Source organism: Eublepharis macularius, chromosome 1 (assembly GCF_028583425.1).
Source record: "Eublepharis macularius isolate TG4126 chromosome 1, MPM_Emac_v1.0, whole genome shotgun sequence".
NCBI classification, from domain to species: domain Eukaryota; kingdom Metazoa; phylum Chordata; class Lepidosauria; order Squamata; family Eublepharidae; genus Eublepharis; species Eublepharis macularius.
This window is the reverse complement of record NC_072790.1, coordinates 141,824,530-141,841,850: the sequence shown is the minus strand read 5'-3', so window position 1 is coordinate 141,841,850 and position 17,321 is coordinate 141,824,530. Positions and strand designations below refer to the sequence as shown.

The 17,321-nt window shown below is 38.6% G+C and overlaps 1 protein-coding gene across 4 annotated transcripts in view; it reads left to right on the top strand.

Annotated features, from left to right (window-relative positions):
- The window catches only part of RNASET2 (ribonuclease T2), a 50,708-nt gene that overhangs the window by 5,719 nt on the left and 27,668 nt on the right, over window positions 1-17,321 (top strand). Inside the window, exons 1-3 of one of the 4 annotated variants that reach the window (XM_054973942.1) lie at window positions 7,764-7,851; window positions 9,665-9,755; window positions 11,017-11,080. In XM_054973942.1, coding sequence (XP_054829917.1) covers window positions 9,676-9,755; window positions 11,017-11,080 — 144 coding nt within the window. In that variant the 5' untranslated portion in view covers window positions 7,764-7,851; window positions 9,665-9,675. Of the gene's footprint in view, window positions 1-7,763; window positions 7,852-7,903; window positions 8,059-9,664; window positions 9,756-11,013; window positions 11,081-17,321 lie in introns of those variants that run through there. The other 3 variants (XM_054973917.1, XM_054973934.1, XM_054973926.1) reach the window with 3 other exon arrangements.

Here is a 17,321-nt window from a genome sequence, read left to right as displayed (position 1 = left end):
AGATTGTTGGATAAGATAAAAGAAATTGGAGATTTGGCTGGATTTTATGTTAATAAAAGAAAATCTAAGCTATTGTGCAAGAATATGGTGAAACAAAGACAAGAAGAGTTAATGGAAATTACCAATTGCGAGGTAACACATAAAGTAAAATATTTAGGAATAGAACTTACTGCTAAAAATATTGACTTATTCAAGAACAATTATGAAAAGCTATGGCAACAAATAGATAGAGACTTAATCAAATGGAATAAGTTGAATTTGTCATGAAGAATAGCAGCAATTAAAATGAATGTACTACCACGGATTATGTTTTTATTGCAAACAATACCAATAATAAGAGACAATAAACAATTTGATAAGTGGCAAAGGAAAATATCGGACTTTGTATGGGCAGGGAAGAAGCCTCGAGTGAAGATGAAAGTGTTATGTGATGCCAAAGAAAGAGGGGGACTACAATTACCAAATATAAGACTATACCATGAAGCATTATGTTTGGTGTGGCTCAGGGAATGGATGTCGTTAGAGAATCTTAAACTTTTAACACTTGAAGGATACAAGAAACTCTTTGGTTGGCATGCGTACTTATGGTATGATAAAATTAAAGCTGACTCTATGTTCCTGCATCATTACATTAGACGAGGCCTCTACACGGTCTGGCAAAAATATAAAAAATATTTGGATTAGGGTATCCCGACGTGGGTGGTGCCATTGGAAGTTATTGACCCGAGAACAATTTACAACAGAGAAGAATGTTTGTCATATAAGGAGGTGTTGAAAATGGAGCAAAACATGATTAAACTTAAAACAGGAGACGAATTATCCTCTCACTATGGATGGTTTCAATACAGACAGATTAAAGACTTATATGACAAGGATCGTTTAAAATTGGGATTTAAATGGAAAAACTCTGAATTGGAAGAAAGTATACTACAAGAAGGCAAGAAAAAGATTTCTAAAGTCTATAAGATTTTGTTAAAATGGTATACAGAAGATGAAACTGTTAAAGTCCAGATGGTGAAGTGGGCCATAAATTGTAATAGAGACATAACAATGGAGGCATGGGAATACTTGTGGAAAAGTACATTGAAGATATTGACTTGTACCAATGTTAAAGAAAATGTTTATAAGATGATATTTAGATGGTACCTAACGCCGAAGAAAATAGCATATGGGAACAACAAAATGTCAGACAAGTGTTGGAAATGTAAAAACCATGAAGGTTCATTATATCATATGTGGTGGACCTGTGAGGTAGCAAAGCAGTTCTGGGGAGATATTACAGAAGTTATGACTGAAATTTTACAAATCCCAATAAATAAGAACCCAGAACTGTTGTTGCTAAATCTGAAATTAGAAGAGATTCCCAGGCAACAAAGAACTTTATTATTCTATATGACAACAGCGGCAAGAATTTTATATGCTCAGAAGTGGAAGACACAAGAAGTACCATCTATTGAAAATTGGATACAAAAATTGCTGTACATGGCAGAAATGGATAAAATGATGAGAAAGTTGAGAGAACAGAATCCAGAAGAATTTCTTAATGACTGGGGTAAACTAAAACAGTATTTGGAAAAGAAGTGGGACGTAAAGGGACAATTATGGTTGTTAGATAACTATTAATTTTGCAGAAAGGAGGAGATACTGATCTTTACAAGAGAAGAGAGGAGATAAGTTAGAAACATAATGTAACTGATAGTTTGATGTTAGGTTTTGTTTAATCTAATATATATTAACTATTTTACTAGTGTGTTAAGATAGTTAAGAATAGAAAAGGGGATATAAGTAGTAGATTCAGACAGCGGGTCTTAGATTAAGGGGGGAGGGAAAAGGGTGGGAGAACATGGAAGTGAGGGTTTCAATTGAAAATCTGTAATATTAATTTTTACTCACCCAATAAAAATGAAAAAAGGATTGTTTGATATATTTTATTGAGAGGATATAGATTCTCTTTAGAAATGTATTCAAAAAAAGGGAACAATTTTTCCATAAAGTTTGTTGTTTGGGGGAAATTTTCAGCTTGATAAATTCTGTCATAGATTTTCTCAAATAAAAAATGGTCCCAGATTTTAGAATACCAGCTGGTAATTGTCGGTACAGTATGTGATTTCCATTTTTGAACAATTACATTTTTTGCTGCCATTAAGAAAATATTGATGAGGCCTCGTCAGATTGGTGGGATCTCCAAGTCAGTCCATTGGTTCAAAAATATCAGCTCAGATTTCTTTGGTATTTTATACCCAGTTAACAAAATAATGTGGTGCAAGATTGTATTCCAGAACTCTTCTATGTAGTGACATTTCCACCAACGATCTATATATGACCCTATTTCCCCATATCCTTTCTAACATAACGGTGAATTGTGGGAATAAATGGCTGCTAATTTCTTAGGTGTAAAGGGAGCTGTTCCAGTTGGCAGCAGAAAATAAGACCCGAAACAACGTGCTTAAATTACATGCAGAAAGGTACTGGCTGGATATTAGGAAAAACCTTTTCACCCTCAGAGTAGTTCAAAGGTGGAATAAGCTGCCCAGGGAGGTGGTGAGCTCCCCTTTACTGGCAGTTTTCAAAGAGAGGCTGGATGAATGTTTGTCAGGGATGCTTTAGGCTCATCCTTCATTGGGCAGGGGGTTAGACTAGAAGGTCTGTATGGCCCCTTCCAGCTCTGTGATTTTGTGATTCTGTGGCCTTTTTCAATTCCATTAGTCTTATCAGCTACAGAGTTTTGAGACAATATAATAATATAACTTGTTTTTCCTTATTTTTATCCAAGTCCTATATAACAAAGAATATTACTAGCTTATATTTCTTGTTACCCTGATATCCTGAGATGGCAGCATCACTACCTATTGGTCCTGTTCCAGCAAACTTTTCAAAATGACAGCCTGAGTCTATTCATGTTTCCTTAGAAGCAAGTCCCACCTTGTTCAGTCAGGCCTACTTCAAAGCAGCTGTAACATTATTATTGCAGTAGATAGAAAAGGTTAAAAGTTTGAGAGGGATAAAATTACATTCATGTTGTGGGTATGTTGTTGTTTTGAATGGTGTTTACCACAATATGCTTTTAAAGGAGAGACATGTCTCCATACATTAAGGACATATAATAAGCATGTGCTGGAGTTTGTGTATGTCACTGCCTGTATGAAGGTTTACATAGCATAGCTGCACTTTTTTTAATGCAGCAAACACCAGTATGACTGTGGCAAGAAAAATTACTAAATGAAATATGAATGTGTTGATGTGTCTTATTCCCAAAAGGTAACTGTAATAGCTAACTTAGAAATCTTTTGGGGAGGGATGACCTCACATGCAAGAAGCTGGAAATAAACAATGTTTTTTTAAGAGAACTGAACGAGGTTTGATTAGGATTGCCAACTTTTATTCTCCTTCCTGGTTTAAACTGGTTTACCCATATTCAGATGCAATAAGTCTCTGAAACTCAGTACTAGGAGTTGGGTTGTCAATATTGGATTGGGAAATTCATGGAGATTTGGGGGTGGAGCCTGTAAAGAGCAGGGTTTAGGGATGGGAGGGACCTCAGCAGGATATAATGCTCTGTTTATGCTCTGTTATGCTCCCCCAGGGTAACTTGCTAGCTCTGAAACAGGATGCTTGACTACATGGACTCTTTCTATGTTCTTTCATTATGCTCCTCTTAATACCATTTTGATCTGTCATTAAAAGCTTCAACTGCTCATTTCTGCATAATAAACTCCTATTAAAGGGACAGGATTTTATTTCCTACATTGCTTCCTATGATTTACTCTGTGTATTTCTTTTGTTCCTCTTTTGCCTTCAGTGAAATGGGTTTTACATATTTTTGAAACAATACAGAATCTTTTTATTTGAAGCAAAAGTGAGACAAGTAGGCTCATCGTGAGCAGTGATTCTTCTTTCAAACAGGTTTCAGTTCCCTGAAAAACATATATTGTCTCATTCCATCCTGAGGAAGAAAGGAGTTTATGATAGCCCTCACTATCCCAGCAAGACGGAAACATGGTAAGGGCTCCAAGAAACCGATGTGGATGTACAGAGAGTTCCAGAATAAGCTAAGAGAAAAAAAGGAAATGTTCAGGAAATGGAGAGAAGGACAGACCTCTAAAGAGGAGTATATGAGGGTTACTAGGTACTGCAGATCAGCCATCAGAGAGGCCAAAGCTCAGTACGAGCTGGGTCTGGCCAGGAGGGCTCGCTACAATAAGAAAAACTTCTACAGATATGTGAGAAGCAAACACAAGGTAAAAGAGGCAATTGGACCGCTGTTGGGAGTAGATGGAGAAACTCTGATGCAGGACAGAGAAAAAGCAGACAGGCTTAATGACTTTTTTGCCTCTGTTTTCTCCCTGAAGAACTCAGGCACATCTAGAGATAGTAGAAAATGTGGCAGGACACCTGAGTGGCTAATTGACATTGACAGAGAGGTTGTGGAGAGGCATCTGGCTGCACTGGATGAATACAAATCCCCTGGGCCGGATGGGGTGCTCCCAAGAGTGCTGAAAGAACTTTCCAGAGAACTTGCAGAACCCCTGTCCATCATCTTCAAGGCCTCCTGGAGGACTGGGGATGTGCCACAAGATTGGAGAAGAGCAAATGTTATCCCAGTCTTTAAGAAAGGGAAGAAGGATGACCCGGGAAACTACAGGTCGGTCAGTCTGACTTCTGTTGCTGGGAAGATATTAGAACAGATTTTCAAGGGATCAATCTGTAAGCATCTGAAGGACCGCTCAGTGATCCGGGGAAGTCAGCATGGTTTTGTTCCTAACAGATCTTGCCAGACCAACCTGGTTTCCTTCTTTGATCGGGTGACCAGCTTACTGGATCGGGGGAACTCTGTTGACGTGATTTATCTGGATTTCAGTAAAGCTTTTGATAAGGTCCCCCATGACATTCTGATGGGCAAACTGGAAGACTGTGGAGTGGACTATAGGACAGTTTGGTGGATAGGGAAGCGGTTAGAGGACCGCACTCAAAGAGTGGTGGTCAACGGCATTTCATCAGATTGGAGGGAGGTGTCCAGTGGGGTGCCGCAGGGCTCGGTTTTGGGACCAGTACTTTTCAATATTTTTATCAGTGATCTGGATGAAGGAGTGGAAGGGCTGCTCATTAAATTTGCTGATGATACCAAATTGGGAGGAGTAGCAAACACCCAAGAAGATAGAATTAAAATTCAACAAGACCTGAATACTCTGGAGAAGTGGGCAGTTGTGAATAGGATGCAATTCAACAAAGACAAGTGCACAGTATTACATCTGGGCCACAAAAATGGGAAGCACAAATACTGGATGGGGGATACACTTCTGGGCAGTAGTATATGTGAGAGGGATCTTGGGGTAAGAGTGGACTGTAAACTAAATATGAGCAGTCAGTGTGATGCAGTGGCAAAAAAGGCAAACACAGTCTTGGGTTGTATCAAAGGGGCCATAGCGTCGAAATCGCAGGAGGTCATAGCCTCTCTCTATACTGCCTTGGTCAGGCCACACCTGGAGTATTGTGTGCAGTTCTGGAGGCCTCACTTCAAAAAGGATGTAGCCAAAATCGAGAGGGTGCAGAGGAGAGCGACGAGGATGATCAGGGGTCTGGAGACTGAGCCCTACGATGAAAGGCTAAGGGCCTTGGGAATGTTTAGTTTGGAGAAGAGGAGGTTGAGGGGGGACATGATTGCTCTCTTTAAATATTTGAAAGGCTGTCATTTGGAGGAGGGCAAGGAGCTGTTCCAGTTGGCAGCAGAGGGTAGGACGCGAAGCAATGGGCTTAAATTACATGCACAAAGGTACCGGCTGGATATTAGGAAAAACTTTTTCACGGTCAGAGTAGTTCAAAAGTGGAATCAGCTGCCTAGGGAGGTGGTGAGCTCCCCCTCACTGGCAGTTTTCAAGAAGAGGCTGGATGAATACTTGTCAGAGATGCTTTAGGCTGATCCTGCACTGGGCAGGGGGTTGGACTAGATGGTCTGTATGGCCCCTTCCAACTCTATGTTCTATGATCTAACCACTCATGATAAGTTAATTATCCCACTATGGCTGATTCCGCACATGTTGGATAATGCACTTTCAATGCACTTTATCAATCATTTGAGGTGGATATTTTGTTCTGTACACAAAAAAACCCCGTTCCAAATGATCTATAAAGAGGATTGGAAGTGCATTATCCAACCTGTGTGGAATCACTTTATATGTTAAATGCTGACCTAAAATGCTTTGAGGACAAACATTCCAGTCCATGTATATAAATGGACAACGAGAGAGAGAGAGAGAGAGAGAGAGAGAGAGAGAGAGAGAGAATGTATATCAATGCAGCACTATTCCTGCTCCGATTTAGAATACAAAGCACATTCACCACAGCCCTGTCTGGTTGACAGAGAAGCAGGTTCTCATGAAACCAAGTTCAGGTTCATGTTTTCCGACAAACTTTTATACATATGTTTAATTTTAATGAAGAGTTGTTTTAAAATATTATTTCACATGAATAGATGAGGGTACTAGACCCCCACAATGTAGGACTGGTGTACATGACCCCCTAGTTGTTACTCATCAGGTTATTACCCATCCTTACCTCCTCAAAATACCAGACTTATATAGAACCCCTAAAAGATATGGGTTAAGCTAAACACAGATCAAAAATTCTATATACATTTACTTGGGATTAAGCCCCATTGACCTTAGTTAAACTTATAGTAAAAATGTATCAGGATACATGAACTCTTAACTCATGGATCTATTATGTAAATTTGGATTGTTGTGGTTAATAACAACAACAATAATAACTGCTTATAAACAGCTCTTCTAGACAGATTAGTACCCTGCTCACAGCAGTGAACAAAGTCATCTCATGATAGTTTGGTGGTAGAAAGTTCAGTTCAGAATACAAAATTGCTTCTTCGCATTCCTTTGTTCCCTTTTCCTACTCGCTGAAGAGCACAGCCTGTTAGGTGCTTGATTATTATATGTATTTTAAGATGATTATGGCATGCTATTACTACTACATCACTGTGTATTTTACAAATTAAAGGTTTGTATCCAGCGATGTGTGAGCGGAAAGGAAAATGTACTTTAGCATGGCTCTGCTTGTAAAAGTAACACATGCAGCACTTGCAGTATAATTTGTAATTAAAAAACGTATGTGCTTATGGAGCAATATAATTTACCACAGATGGTTAAGAACATAAGAAGGGCTCCACTGGATCAGACCAGTATGTCCATCTAGGCCAGCAACCTGTTTCACACCCTGACTAACCAGTAGTAGCCCATGAGGGCCAACAAACAGGGTATAAAGGACAAGGCTTTCCTTTGATGTTGCCTCCTACTTCTGCTATTCAGAGGCTTGCTGTCGCCGAATATGGGAGGTTCGTTTTAGTCACAAGGCTAGCAGCGACTGCCATCGAGCATTATACATATGTAGGGCAAATATTTAACGTATTTGCGCTCTCATCTAGTAGAGAAAGGCCAAGTTCAAAGAAGCCCCAGCAGGCAATACTTTTTCAGAACGCGCAAGTTCCATAAATCATGGGTTTTTTGAATGTTATATCGACGGTGCCACCTTTTGGCCTGACAAAGTGACATCGCAGTTTAGAAAAGCCATATGTTGCTTAAAAAAAAAAAAAAGAAGCAGCCGCAGCTATGCCGAAGCAAGATGTACATTTCGGTTAGCTTCCAGTTTATTTAAGATCTCCCCCCACCCCCCACCCCAAACACACACACTGAGCCAATTACAATCGCTAACAGCTAGCTCAGCTAAATGACGTGTGGGCGGGATTTAGTACTTGGGGAGGAAGTACTGGGCGTTCGTGGGAGTAGGAGAGTATCGCCTGTGCGGAGATTCCGGGACTTCTTTTTTTGTCACGGCACGGGCCAGGTAAAATTAAAAATAATAATAATAACAACCAGCAGCCCGACAAAGCCGTGGGACAAGCTGTGAAAATATTGTGGTGGTGTTTGGGGGTAAAAGCGACATTCCTCTAACCGTATTTAGTTGGCAGCAAGTCCTACTGATTATGAGGCTTTCAAGCAGTGGCTTAGAGCTACATCCGTGTAGTTCAATCAGATGTACGGTCACTTCAAAGTAAGTTCCGCTCTTCGCTCCCGAAGACACATGGGTTGTAATATGTGTAAACGGTCTAGGCAGCCTTCCTGCACTTACTTGGGAGCAAGGTTTATCGACTCCGATGTGGGATTAACTTCCGTGTAATAACCGCTTTAGAAGATCGCGCTGGCTTAGACTGTTGTTAGGTGAACTGTAAAAGCTTAGAATCTGCGTTTGCGGATACTAGGTTCGAAGTACCGTTAAAGTTTCAGTCCTGGGCGCGCGTGAGAATAAGTTCTAGAGAGACTTCTAAAGTGTGCGTTCGTGAAAACATGCGTGGAATCAGAGCGCATGTGTTACTGTACTATGGCACGTGTAAAGCTTCAAATAGGAAGTAGGTTTATGGCTTTCTTGGGGATTCTGATTTCTTGCAGAGTAGAGAAATGGGATGTTAACAAACATCCTGTAGCGATTTTGTGTGCATATAAGATTGGGCATTTCAGGATACGTTATTAGTCAAGATGATGTGTTTTCTGGAGCGTCTTTTATTTTAGATCCTCTTGCAGAAAACATTCTTGGGGTTGGTTGCCTGGCAGTGTTATTGATTGTTAGAAGTTGTGTCCAAATGATACTGAGTCTGTGTGACAGAATGCTTTTCTGCTGTAACATTCAATATTTCATCTTCTTGTTGGAGTAGTGAGCATCAGCTGCTGAAAGGGGGGATCTGTTTGGGCATTCTGGGAAGTTGAGAGAAATTTTTATGGGATATTTCTATGGCACTGTAGATACACAGTCTTGGATCCAGTGCTCATTTTCCATAGACATAAGGGGCATCATCACCTGTTCCCCAGCACCCGCTATTCTCAAGAATCAGTATTTTGGAAACCTAGTGTTGTAGGTATGGGGTGTCTGAAAATTTTGTTCCTTTTGAAGAGCTCATCTGATGGTACTTTGATCCAACCCAATAACTTTTCTTAAAGGAGACATTAGCAGCCGCACTATGTTAAATTCACCTTCATTTAAAATGACAACGCCTTCTGTTTAATGTGCTACTCTATCTATTGTACATCTACTATTATCAGGACATTAACGTAGGGCTTTTAGGGATTCTGCATGAAAGTCGTCTTTCCTTTCTGATGGTCTTAGTCCTGAATTTTGTAAAGTCTTAATGTTGTCTAAGCAAAACTTTTATTCTAGAGCTGGATTTATTAGCTATGATCCAGCACAGAGTTATGCTAGCTTCAGCCAACTAAGATCTATGGATTTAAATACACTGAACTCTGGAAGAAAGCATTGGGACTTTCATTACTGGGGTTTCCACTCAGAAAAGTTACAGAGGAGTGTCTTTGTCCTGTGACTACTAGCTCTTGAATGAATATGTAGTGTATACCTACCAGGAATTTACACCCCCCCCCCCACACACACAGTGGATACTGAATCAATGCTCTGTAAAATTATATATCATACTCAAAGTGATTATACCATACTGGAAAACCAAGTAAGGCTTATCACAGGTTAATTTGCAATGTTCAACCCCAACAATCTTTTTTTTCACATTGTTAATATCTTCTGCTTTTAAAGAGTTCCATTATCAGTTGCCCACTTGCAGTTTTACTTTCACAACTTCTGGTGTTTTCCTTTGTAGATAGTGTCAGCATGAAACCTGTGACAATATGCTGCTTGGTCGTTTGGTGCTTTTGCTTTGCTGTTTATGGTACACATAAGTTCCTTCATAGGTAAGTAACCTGTACAGAATGTTACAAAGATAGTGGCACCTAATTTTATAGTTTGAAACTTCTGTGAAGAAAAGTAGTCAGAAATTGGCTAACTTCTGTGCTTCTGTTTCAAGAGAGATGCAGATTTCATGAAGCATAGCACTCCATCCTTTACCTTTTATTCAAGGAAAAGGTTAACAGAGATGATGCCTGTACTACTGGATCAGAAGGCAGAGCTTGCCTCCTGACACAAAAGATTGCAAGAGGTGGCATTTCCCTCTATATTGCCTGAGAAGGTCAGGAAGGCCTCCATACTTCTGGCATTCCACAAACGATGTAAAACAGAGTTGTTCACTATGTTGTGATGTATTGGTTCAAGGTTGTTCAAGGGAACAGGAATGAGGGCTACACTACTGTGCATAGTGTATATTATCTGTTTGCATATAGTGTATATTATCATCTTGTTCTTGTTATCTTGTTCTCATTACATTATTTACCTATGTAATTCCACCTTTTTGTCATTGTTAACATATCATGGCTAATCCTTATGCTTTGCTTGCAGATTTCTGTAATCATCCTATTACATTGCTTATCAGATGTTTTAATCTTATCAATTGCACTGATTTACATTATGTAATCTGCCATGAGTTTCAATGAGAAAGGTGGACTATAAATAACGTAACTTTAGCTATGTTACTGCTGTGGACTGTCAGGACACTCCGTGAAGTCTTAAACTGCATCTATGTGGGGATTTTTCCCTGCATGGCTAGTACGAAGCCTCCACATGATGCCATGCCCAATGTGGGCACTTCTTGCCTGGCTCCTGCTTCTTTCCCTTTCCAAAGGAGAAACTGCAGGGTGACTGTAAATGGAGGGTCTACATAGACACTCTGCCTGCAGTGCTTGTGGGGAGGGGATTGGAGCTAAGCTTAGCTTTCAAAATGGCATGGGGTAGCTGGCTGCTCCATACCATTCCCCCACATTTTAAGGTACTTTTTCCCATTTCCCTGCTGAGCGGCACTGAAGTCTTACAGTGTGCCTTGGAAGGTGAGAGGTTCCCAGCTATTGCGGCGGTGGGGGGGGGGGAGGCTATCAAAAAGAGTGAAGAGCGGAGGTCAGTAGCTGCAGAAAACAGAGCATGAGCTGGACATGTGGGTGCTGCTCCTGCTCATTTCCATTTTTTAAAAAATGTATTAAAAGTATAGTTCATATTTTACTATTAACAGTGTGTAATTGTATAATACCTTATATGTTAGATGTAATTATTTTGATGTTTCAGTAGCCCTCATTTCCACGATTGGAAGAAATTGTACTTTGTTTATCATTGGCCAGTGACCGTGTGTAAGGTAAGGCTCTTCATTTTAAAGGGATAGATTTGTTCCACTGAATTAGCCCTGTTCTGAAGGCTCATGGTGGATAACTGACTTCAAAAGAAATGGCTTCATTGTTGATCACCATGGCAGCTGGGGGGCGAGGGGGATCCAGTATTAGATAACTACTACAGGGATAAAATCCAAAACCATAAGTGGGAGCATTTGGGGGAATTCCTGGTTGGTACTGATAATTGCAGTTGAGAAAGGGAAAATATCGAAGAGATCTTGCTAGGTCTAAGATCAGGTGTAGCCATTAATGCAATTGGCTTATTCTCACAAATAACTGATCGTGTCAGAGGTTTTGTTGCATGTGAAACAGAATCTGGGAAGAAAATGCATGCATTGCATAGAGTTTTTTTAAAAAAATTAAAATTTCAGACAATAAACTCAAAACATATACATAAAAACATAACTACATCATATAGTTGTCCAACTTATCTTTACCTTCCACTGCTTCGGTCATCAATAGCCATCTGGATCATATATGAATCTAAACACAACATCTAAATCCTATAAGAAATAAACATATTGAATAAACTACTAAAAATTAAAGTGTTATTAATTAGAACTTGCCCATATATATTCCTAATTTCCTACTTCTAGTTAAATGTCTTTTCATCTATCATCATATTTAATAATAGTTGTTATTAAATATTCTTAATGTTCAACTTAAATCTAAAAATATTTTCCATTTTTCCTGGAACTCTCAGATAGGCCTGTTACATATGTAAGATGTTAATTTTGCCATTGACACATATTCAAATAGCTTCTTCTTCCATTCTGTCAGAACTGGACATCATTCTGCCTTCCATTTTGCTGCAGATACCACTCTTGCCGTAGTTACCATGTATTTAAATAATTTGCTGTAAATTTTTGTAATATTACTTGGTAAAATATTTAATAACATATTTTGAGGGTTCATCACGAACTTAAACTTTAGTATCTTTTGAATTTCTTCATGTATTTCTATCCAATAACTTCTTGCTTTCTTGCATGTCTACCACATATGATAAAATATTGCATCCGTGTTTTGGCATTTCCAACACTTTCCATTGTAATCTTTGTTAGCTTTTGCAATGTCTTTTGGAGTAACATACCATCTAAAGAGCATTTTTTAAAGAACATTCTCTCTTAATATTTGGCATTCTGTAAATTTGATTTCTTTGGTCCATAAATTTTCCCACTGGCTCCTGCTTATTTTTTCTCCCAAAGGTTGCATCCATTTTATCATGCAATTTTATACTTGCTCTGATTCTGTGTCATATTGCAGTAGAATTTTTTTTATACTTTTCCTAATCGGTGTTTTGAATTTCCAGTCATTAGTTGTTTGAAAGCTGTTTTCTCTCTTAGCTGGCCTCCTTCTGTAACTACTTGATCTTTTAGTTTGGACACCATTTGATAATACAGCAACCATGGCCGTTTCCAGACGGCCCCCCGCCTCGCGCAACGTCGCGCGTCGTTGCGCAGAAAACGCGAAATATCGCGTTTTCTCACGCGAGTTTTGTGCGACGTCGCGCAAAACTCGCGCGAGAAAACGCGATATTTCGCGTTTTCTGCGCAACGACGCGCGACGTTTCGCGAGGCGGGGGGCCGTCTGGAAATGGCCCATGAGATGTTTTTTCCTTCGCCTGAATGTCTTGCCATGTTTTTATTTTTCCTTTTTTGTCTGTCATATATTCATAATTTATCTTACATGTTTTATTTCTTATAGCAATGTTGCAAAAGACATCAATTTGGGATGTTAATAACGAAGTAAAATCGAAGAGAGTCCAATAGCACCTTTAAGACTAACCAACTTTACTGTAGCATAAGCATGCTACAGTAAAGTTGGTTAGTCTTAAAGGTGCTACTGGACTCTTTTCGATTTTGCTACTACAGACTAACACAGCTAACTCCTCTGGATCTATGACCATGAATAGCGAAGTAGGCAGACTTAATCTGTTTCTGCATTGAAACCATGTTCTTAATAGTCCATCTGCATGGGGAGTTAACAGAAGAGATTGCTATTGATGCTTACTGTAGGCATAATGCTGCCACAGCAGTCAGCTGTAGATACTTGCAATTTAACCTTATATAATCTATACATTACCAGTATGATGCAATAGCTACAACAATACCCAACATTCTAGCTATTGCATCAAACCTAAATTCCAGTCTCTATTTGAATACGCTGATTGAGCAGTTTTAACCAGAATTCATGGTCGCTGGCTGCCCTTTCTTTTCCACAATGATGGGCTATGCATCAGAAATATCCAGAAGCATCACTGCTTTCTGAGTGTGCCTAAAGTCCAGAGATCCAAGAGGAGCCCTCACTCGTCGCTCAGGGGGGTAAAAAGATTCACTTGCCACTATCTAATGTGTCAGTGGACCCCTGTTTTTAAATTATTTGGAAGCTGACTTGCGATAGGAATGCATCTACCAACATTTTATTTTTCATTAAAGCGGTTTTTGGGATTAAAATGGGGGAGATACAAAAATGGTAAAATTATGCCTGTTTCATATTTAAAATTCTCTGAAGATGAACTGTTATATAAAAATACTGTTAGCTGTATACTTTATTTCTGCAAAGAAACCTATGAAAAACTATCGACTGTAGGTCATATTTTTATTTTTTTATTTTAATATTCTATTAAAAACAAAATGGAATACAGAAAAAATGGGACAAAGGAAGGGGACAAAAATACAAAGTTGTGTGCTACAAGGATTATCAAAATACAAAACTAAAAAATCATAACCTTTACAAGTATTAGAATAATATATGAGATTATTTAAGGTATATATTTTCAAATAAACAACATGTGCAGAATTTAACCTATTTCTACTCCTTATCAAATAAATAAATAAATCATTATTACCCCATCTTATCATTAAGAATGCTAACTTCTTAACATATAGATCCAGAGGAGTTAGCCATGTTAGTCTGTAGTAGCAAAAATAGAAAGGAGTCCAGTAGCACCTTTAAGACTAACCAACTTTACTGTAGCATAAGCTTTCGAGAATCACAGTTCTGTTTGTCAGATGCATCTGACGAAGAGAACTGTGATTCTCGAAAGCTTATGCTATAGTAAAGTTGGTTAGTTTTAAAGGTGCTACTGGACTCTTTTCTATTTTAACTTCTTAACAGTATTTCAGTGTTATTTGTTATGCATTCTATTCTGCCTGTTATCTTAATGAGACTAATTATCGTAACCTTTAAAAGTGTTAGAATAATATTTGAAATTATTTAAGGTATATATTTTCAATTAAACAACACGTGCAGTTCAAACCTATTTCTACTCATTATATTGAAAAAAAAATTATTACCCCTATCTTATCATTACCTTTTACTTATATATTTCTTAACAATAACAATGCCGACTTTTTAATAATATTTCAGTGTTATCATACATTCTGTTCTACTGGTTATCTTAATTCAACTAATTATCTTACAGTCAAATTAAAGAACATGTCAATATATAAACATATTCAAATTTGCCAATCTGATACATCTTATTCTTACCTTTTTTTCTAAATTTTATCTGTTGTAAGCAAAATAGTTTCCCCATTTCTCTTGAGATTCTTTAATCGCCCTTCTGTCTATATAACTTGTTAATTTTGCCATTCCTGCATATTCTGACATTATATCTTTCCAAATTTCCCTGGCTGGGCATTCTTCTTTCCATTTGGTTGCCATTACCTCTCTTGCCACCGTCAGCAAATACCTAAAGACTGTAGGTCATATTTTTGTTGAATGATTTATACTTGCTGAAGAAACCAAAGTTTAAGACTGTAAAAGTATTCAGGCTTTGGAGAAATTCCTGGGAAGGAGAGTTCCACAGGCCTATTGTTATCGTTAATGATAACGATAACAGAGGAAACGATTTCTAGCGCAGTATAGATCAGTATATAGTTCCCCTGCCTTTCATGCATTGCTGAGGTACAGCTATTCACTTGTATTCATATTTAAACTAAGCATGTGACTTTTGTACACATTTTGCTATGATATTTTTTTCTGCCAGTTGTGTTCAGTTAATTTCCAATCTTTCAAATTGGTATCCACTCCTTGGGATGGACACAAACCTGGTGGAACATTGAAAATAAAGGCTAGTAAAGGAGATGCCACTCTATTTCCTCTCTTGTTCCAGGTCCTGCTTAAGCACTTGTGACAGGCCGTCTGGATCTTTTGACCTTTCCTGGCTCAGCTGGGGAGGGATAAAATTTAGAAAGAAAGATAAGAATATATGTAAAACAGTAAAGAAACCATGTGTATCATTAAAAACAAACTAAAAGCCACTGATTAGGGATAAACCCGTGTAAATCTTTGAAGCAGTGTTTCTAGTATTTCATTTACAGATAGAACTGAAGATACGCAATCTTTGCTGACCTTACTTTTCCTATAACAATGTGTTTTCCCAAGAAGGTTGGTGCCAATAGCAGTAGCTTAGAGTGCAACTCTGCTTGGGATTGCACTGTAAGAGTAGTAAATTTTAATTCTAACATAAGAAATTATTTTAATATTTTGGGCTCTGACAGTTACTAAAATATTTTTTAATGTGAAAGAGAGGATTGTATTTTGGCATTTTGCTTTACTAGGAAGCCTTTTCCACCATTTGACCTAAAATTTACTTGCTGCAGACACATGGCCCTTTGTCCTAGTCTCAATATTTCTGTAGCAGCACCCCACTCTACACTTTCATGACACTGCAGTTGTCAGCGCAAGTAGGAAGGGTTGTTGGGTGAGCCGCAAATATTCAGCAAGTCAGGAGTGCTGTTCTGCACAGAAAGAAAGCTAGGGTTGCACTAGCAACAGCTTCATAGTGTGTATTCCTACTCACAAAATGAGACAGTGACTCAGTGAAGGAATAGTAATCTCTGTGGAGATGCCAGCAAGAGTAGAGCCTAGAATGTCTCTCCTGGCTTACATATGATGCAGTCTGCTTTTGTATCGGATATTATCTTTTTAAACTTATCTTGTTTTTTTATTCTGGTACTACTCTTATTCTGGTACTACTATTGACATTTTTCTCAAAGTTCACCTTTTCCTCACGGCACTTGCCAGAAAAAATACTGATTTGTTGCTAGGAACTACCAGCTAGGCCCAAGGAACTCTTAATTGATTGTGGCACCAGGCAGGTACAGTCCTAATATATATAATTTTCATTTAGATTTCCAAAGCAAAGGATTTCAGGGAGAGATGCTGCTCCGCATTTCAACTGTAATACCATTTTCTATATTGTATAATATAACATATCTAATGTTTTTAATTTTGTTTCAGAAGTCTGGTCACATTGCTTATTAGATACCATGTCCTATTGATAGCATTGACTTACTCTGCGTAATACAGCTTGAGTCTCAGTGAGAAAAACGAACTATAAATAAATATTGACTGGATAGTGGAAGCTTTTTTTTGTTTTTCTGTCATGGGTCTTTTCAGTGAGCAGTTCTGAGTTTTTCCAGGTCATATTCCATCCCTGTTCAGAGGGTCTCTAGCTGGAAGTTATTAATCAATATAGGCTTATTGCTGTCTCCAGTGCAAAGTCGCTTCCACTTAAGAGGTGACAACGATTAAAGTTGGGCCAGACCTTTTGAGCTGTGGACCTATAGACTCTGACACATCCTTGGAGGCCATGTGCAGACATCATAATAATAACAACAACAAAAACAACATTCAGTTTATATACCGTCCTTCAGGACAGCTTAACACCCCCTCAGAGCAGTTTACAAAGCATATTATTATTATCCCCATAACAATCAGTGAGGTGGGTGAGGCTGAGAGAGCTCTGGAAGAGCTGTGACTGACTCAAAGTCACCCAGTTGGCTTCAAACGGAGGAGTGGGGAATCAAACTTGGTTGTCCAGATTAGAGTCCTTCCTTTCTTAACCACTATACCAAACTGGCTCTACACCAAATGCCCTCACAGTGTTATTCTGAAGAAACTAGAGGATGGAGGCCTTCATGGTGGCTGTCTGGTGCAGGGCAGGAATCAGTGAGGGAGAAGGGAGAACTTTGGGGTCTGCAAAAAAAAAAAAAAGCAACAAGCATTCCTGAATTGCTAAAGTTTGAGAAGTTTTGCTTGAATGTCATAGCAGTGTTATATATTTACTGGAAAATACCAGATGCCTAACAGATGAACTGTTGTTGCCCCATTGAAAGCAACAAAATGGAGGTTGCTTGAAATTCTTGAGGCTAAAGTCTGAAAATGTCTTTGCATGTTGACAGTTTGGCTTTTAATGCT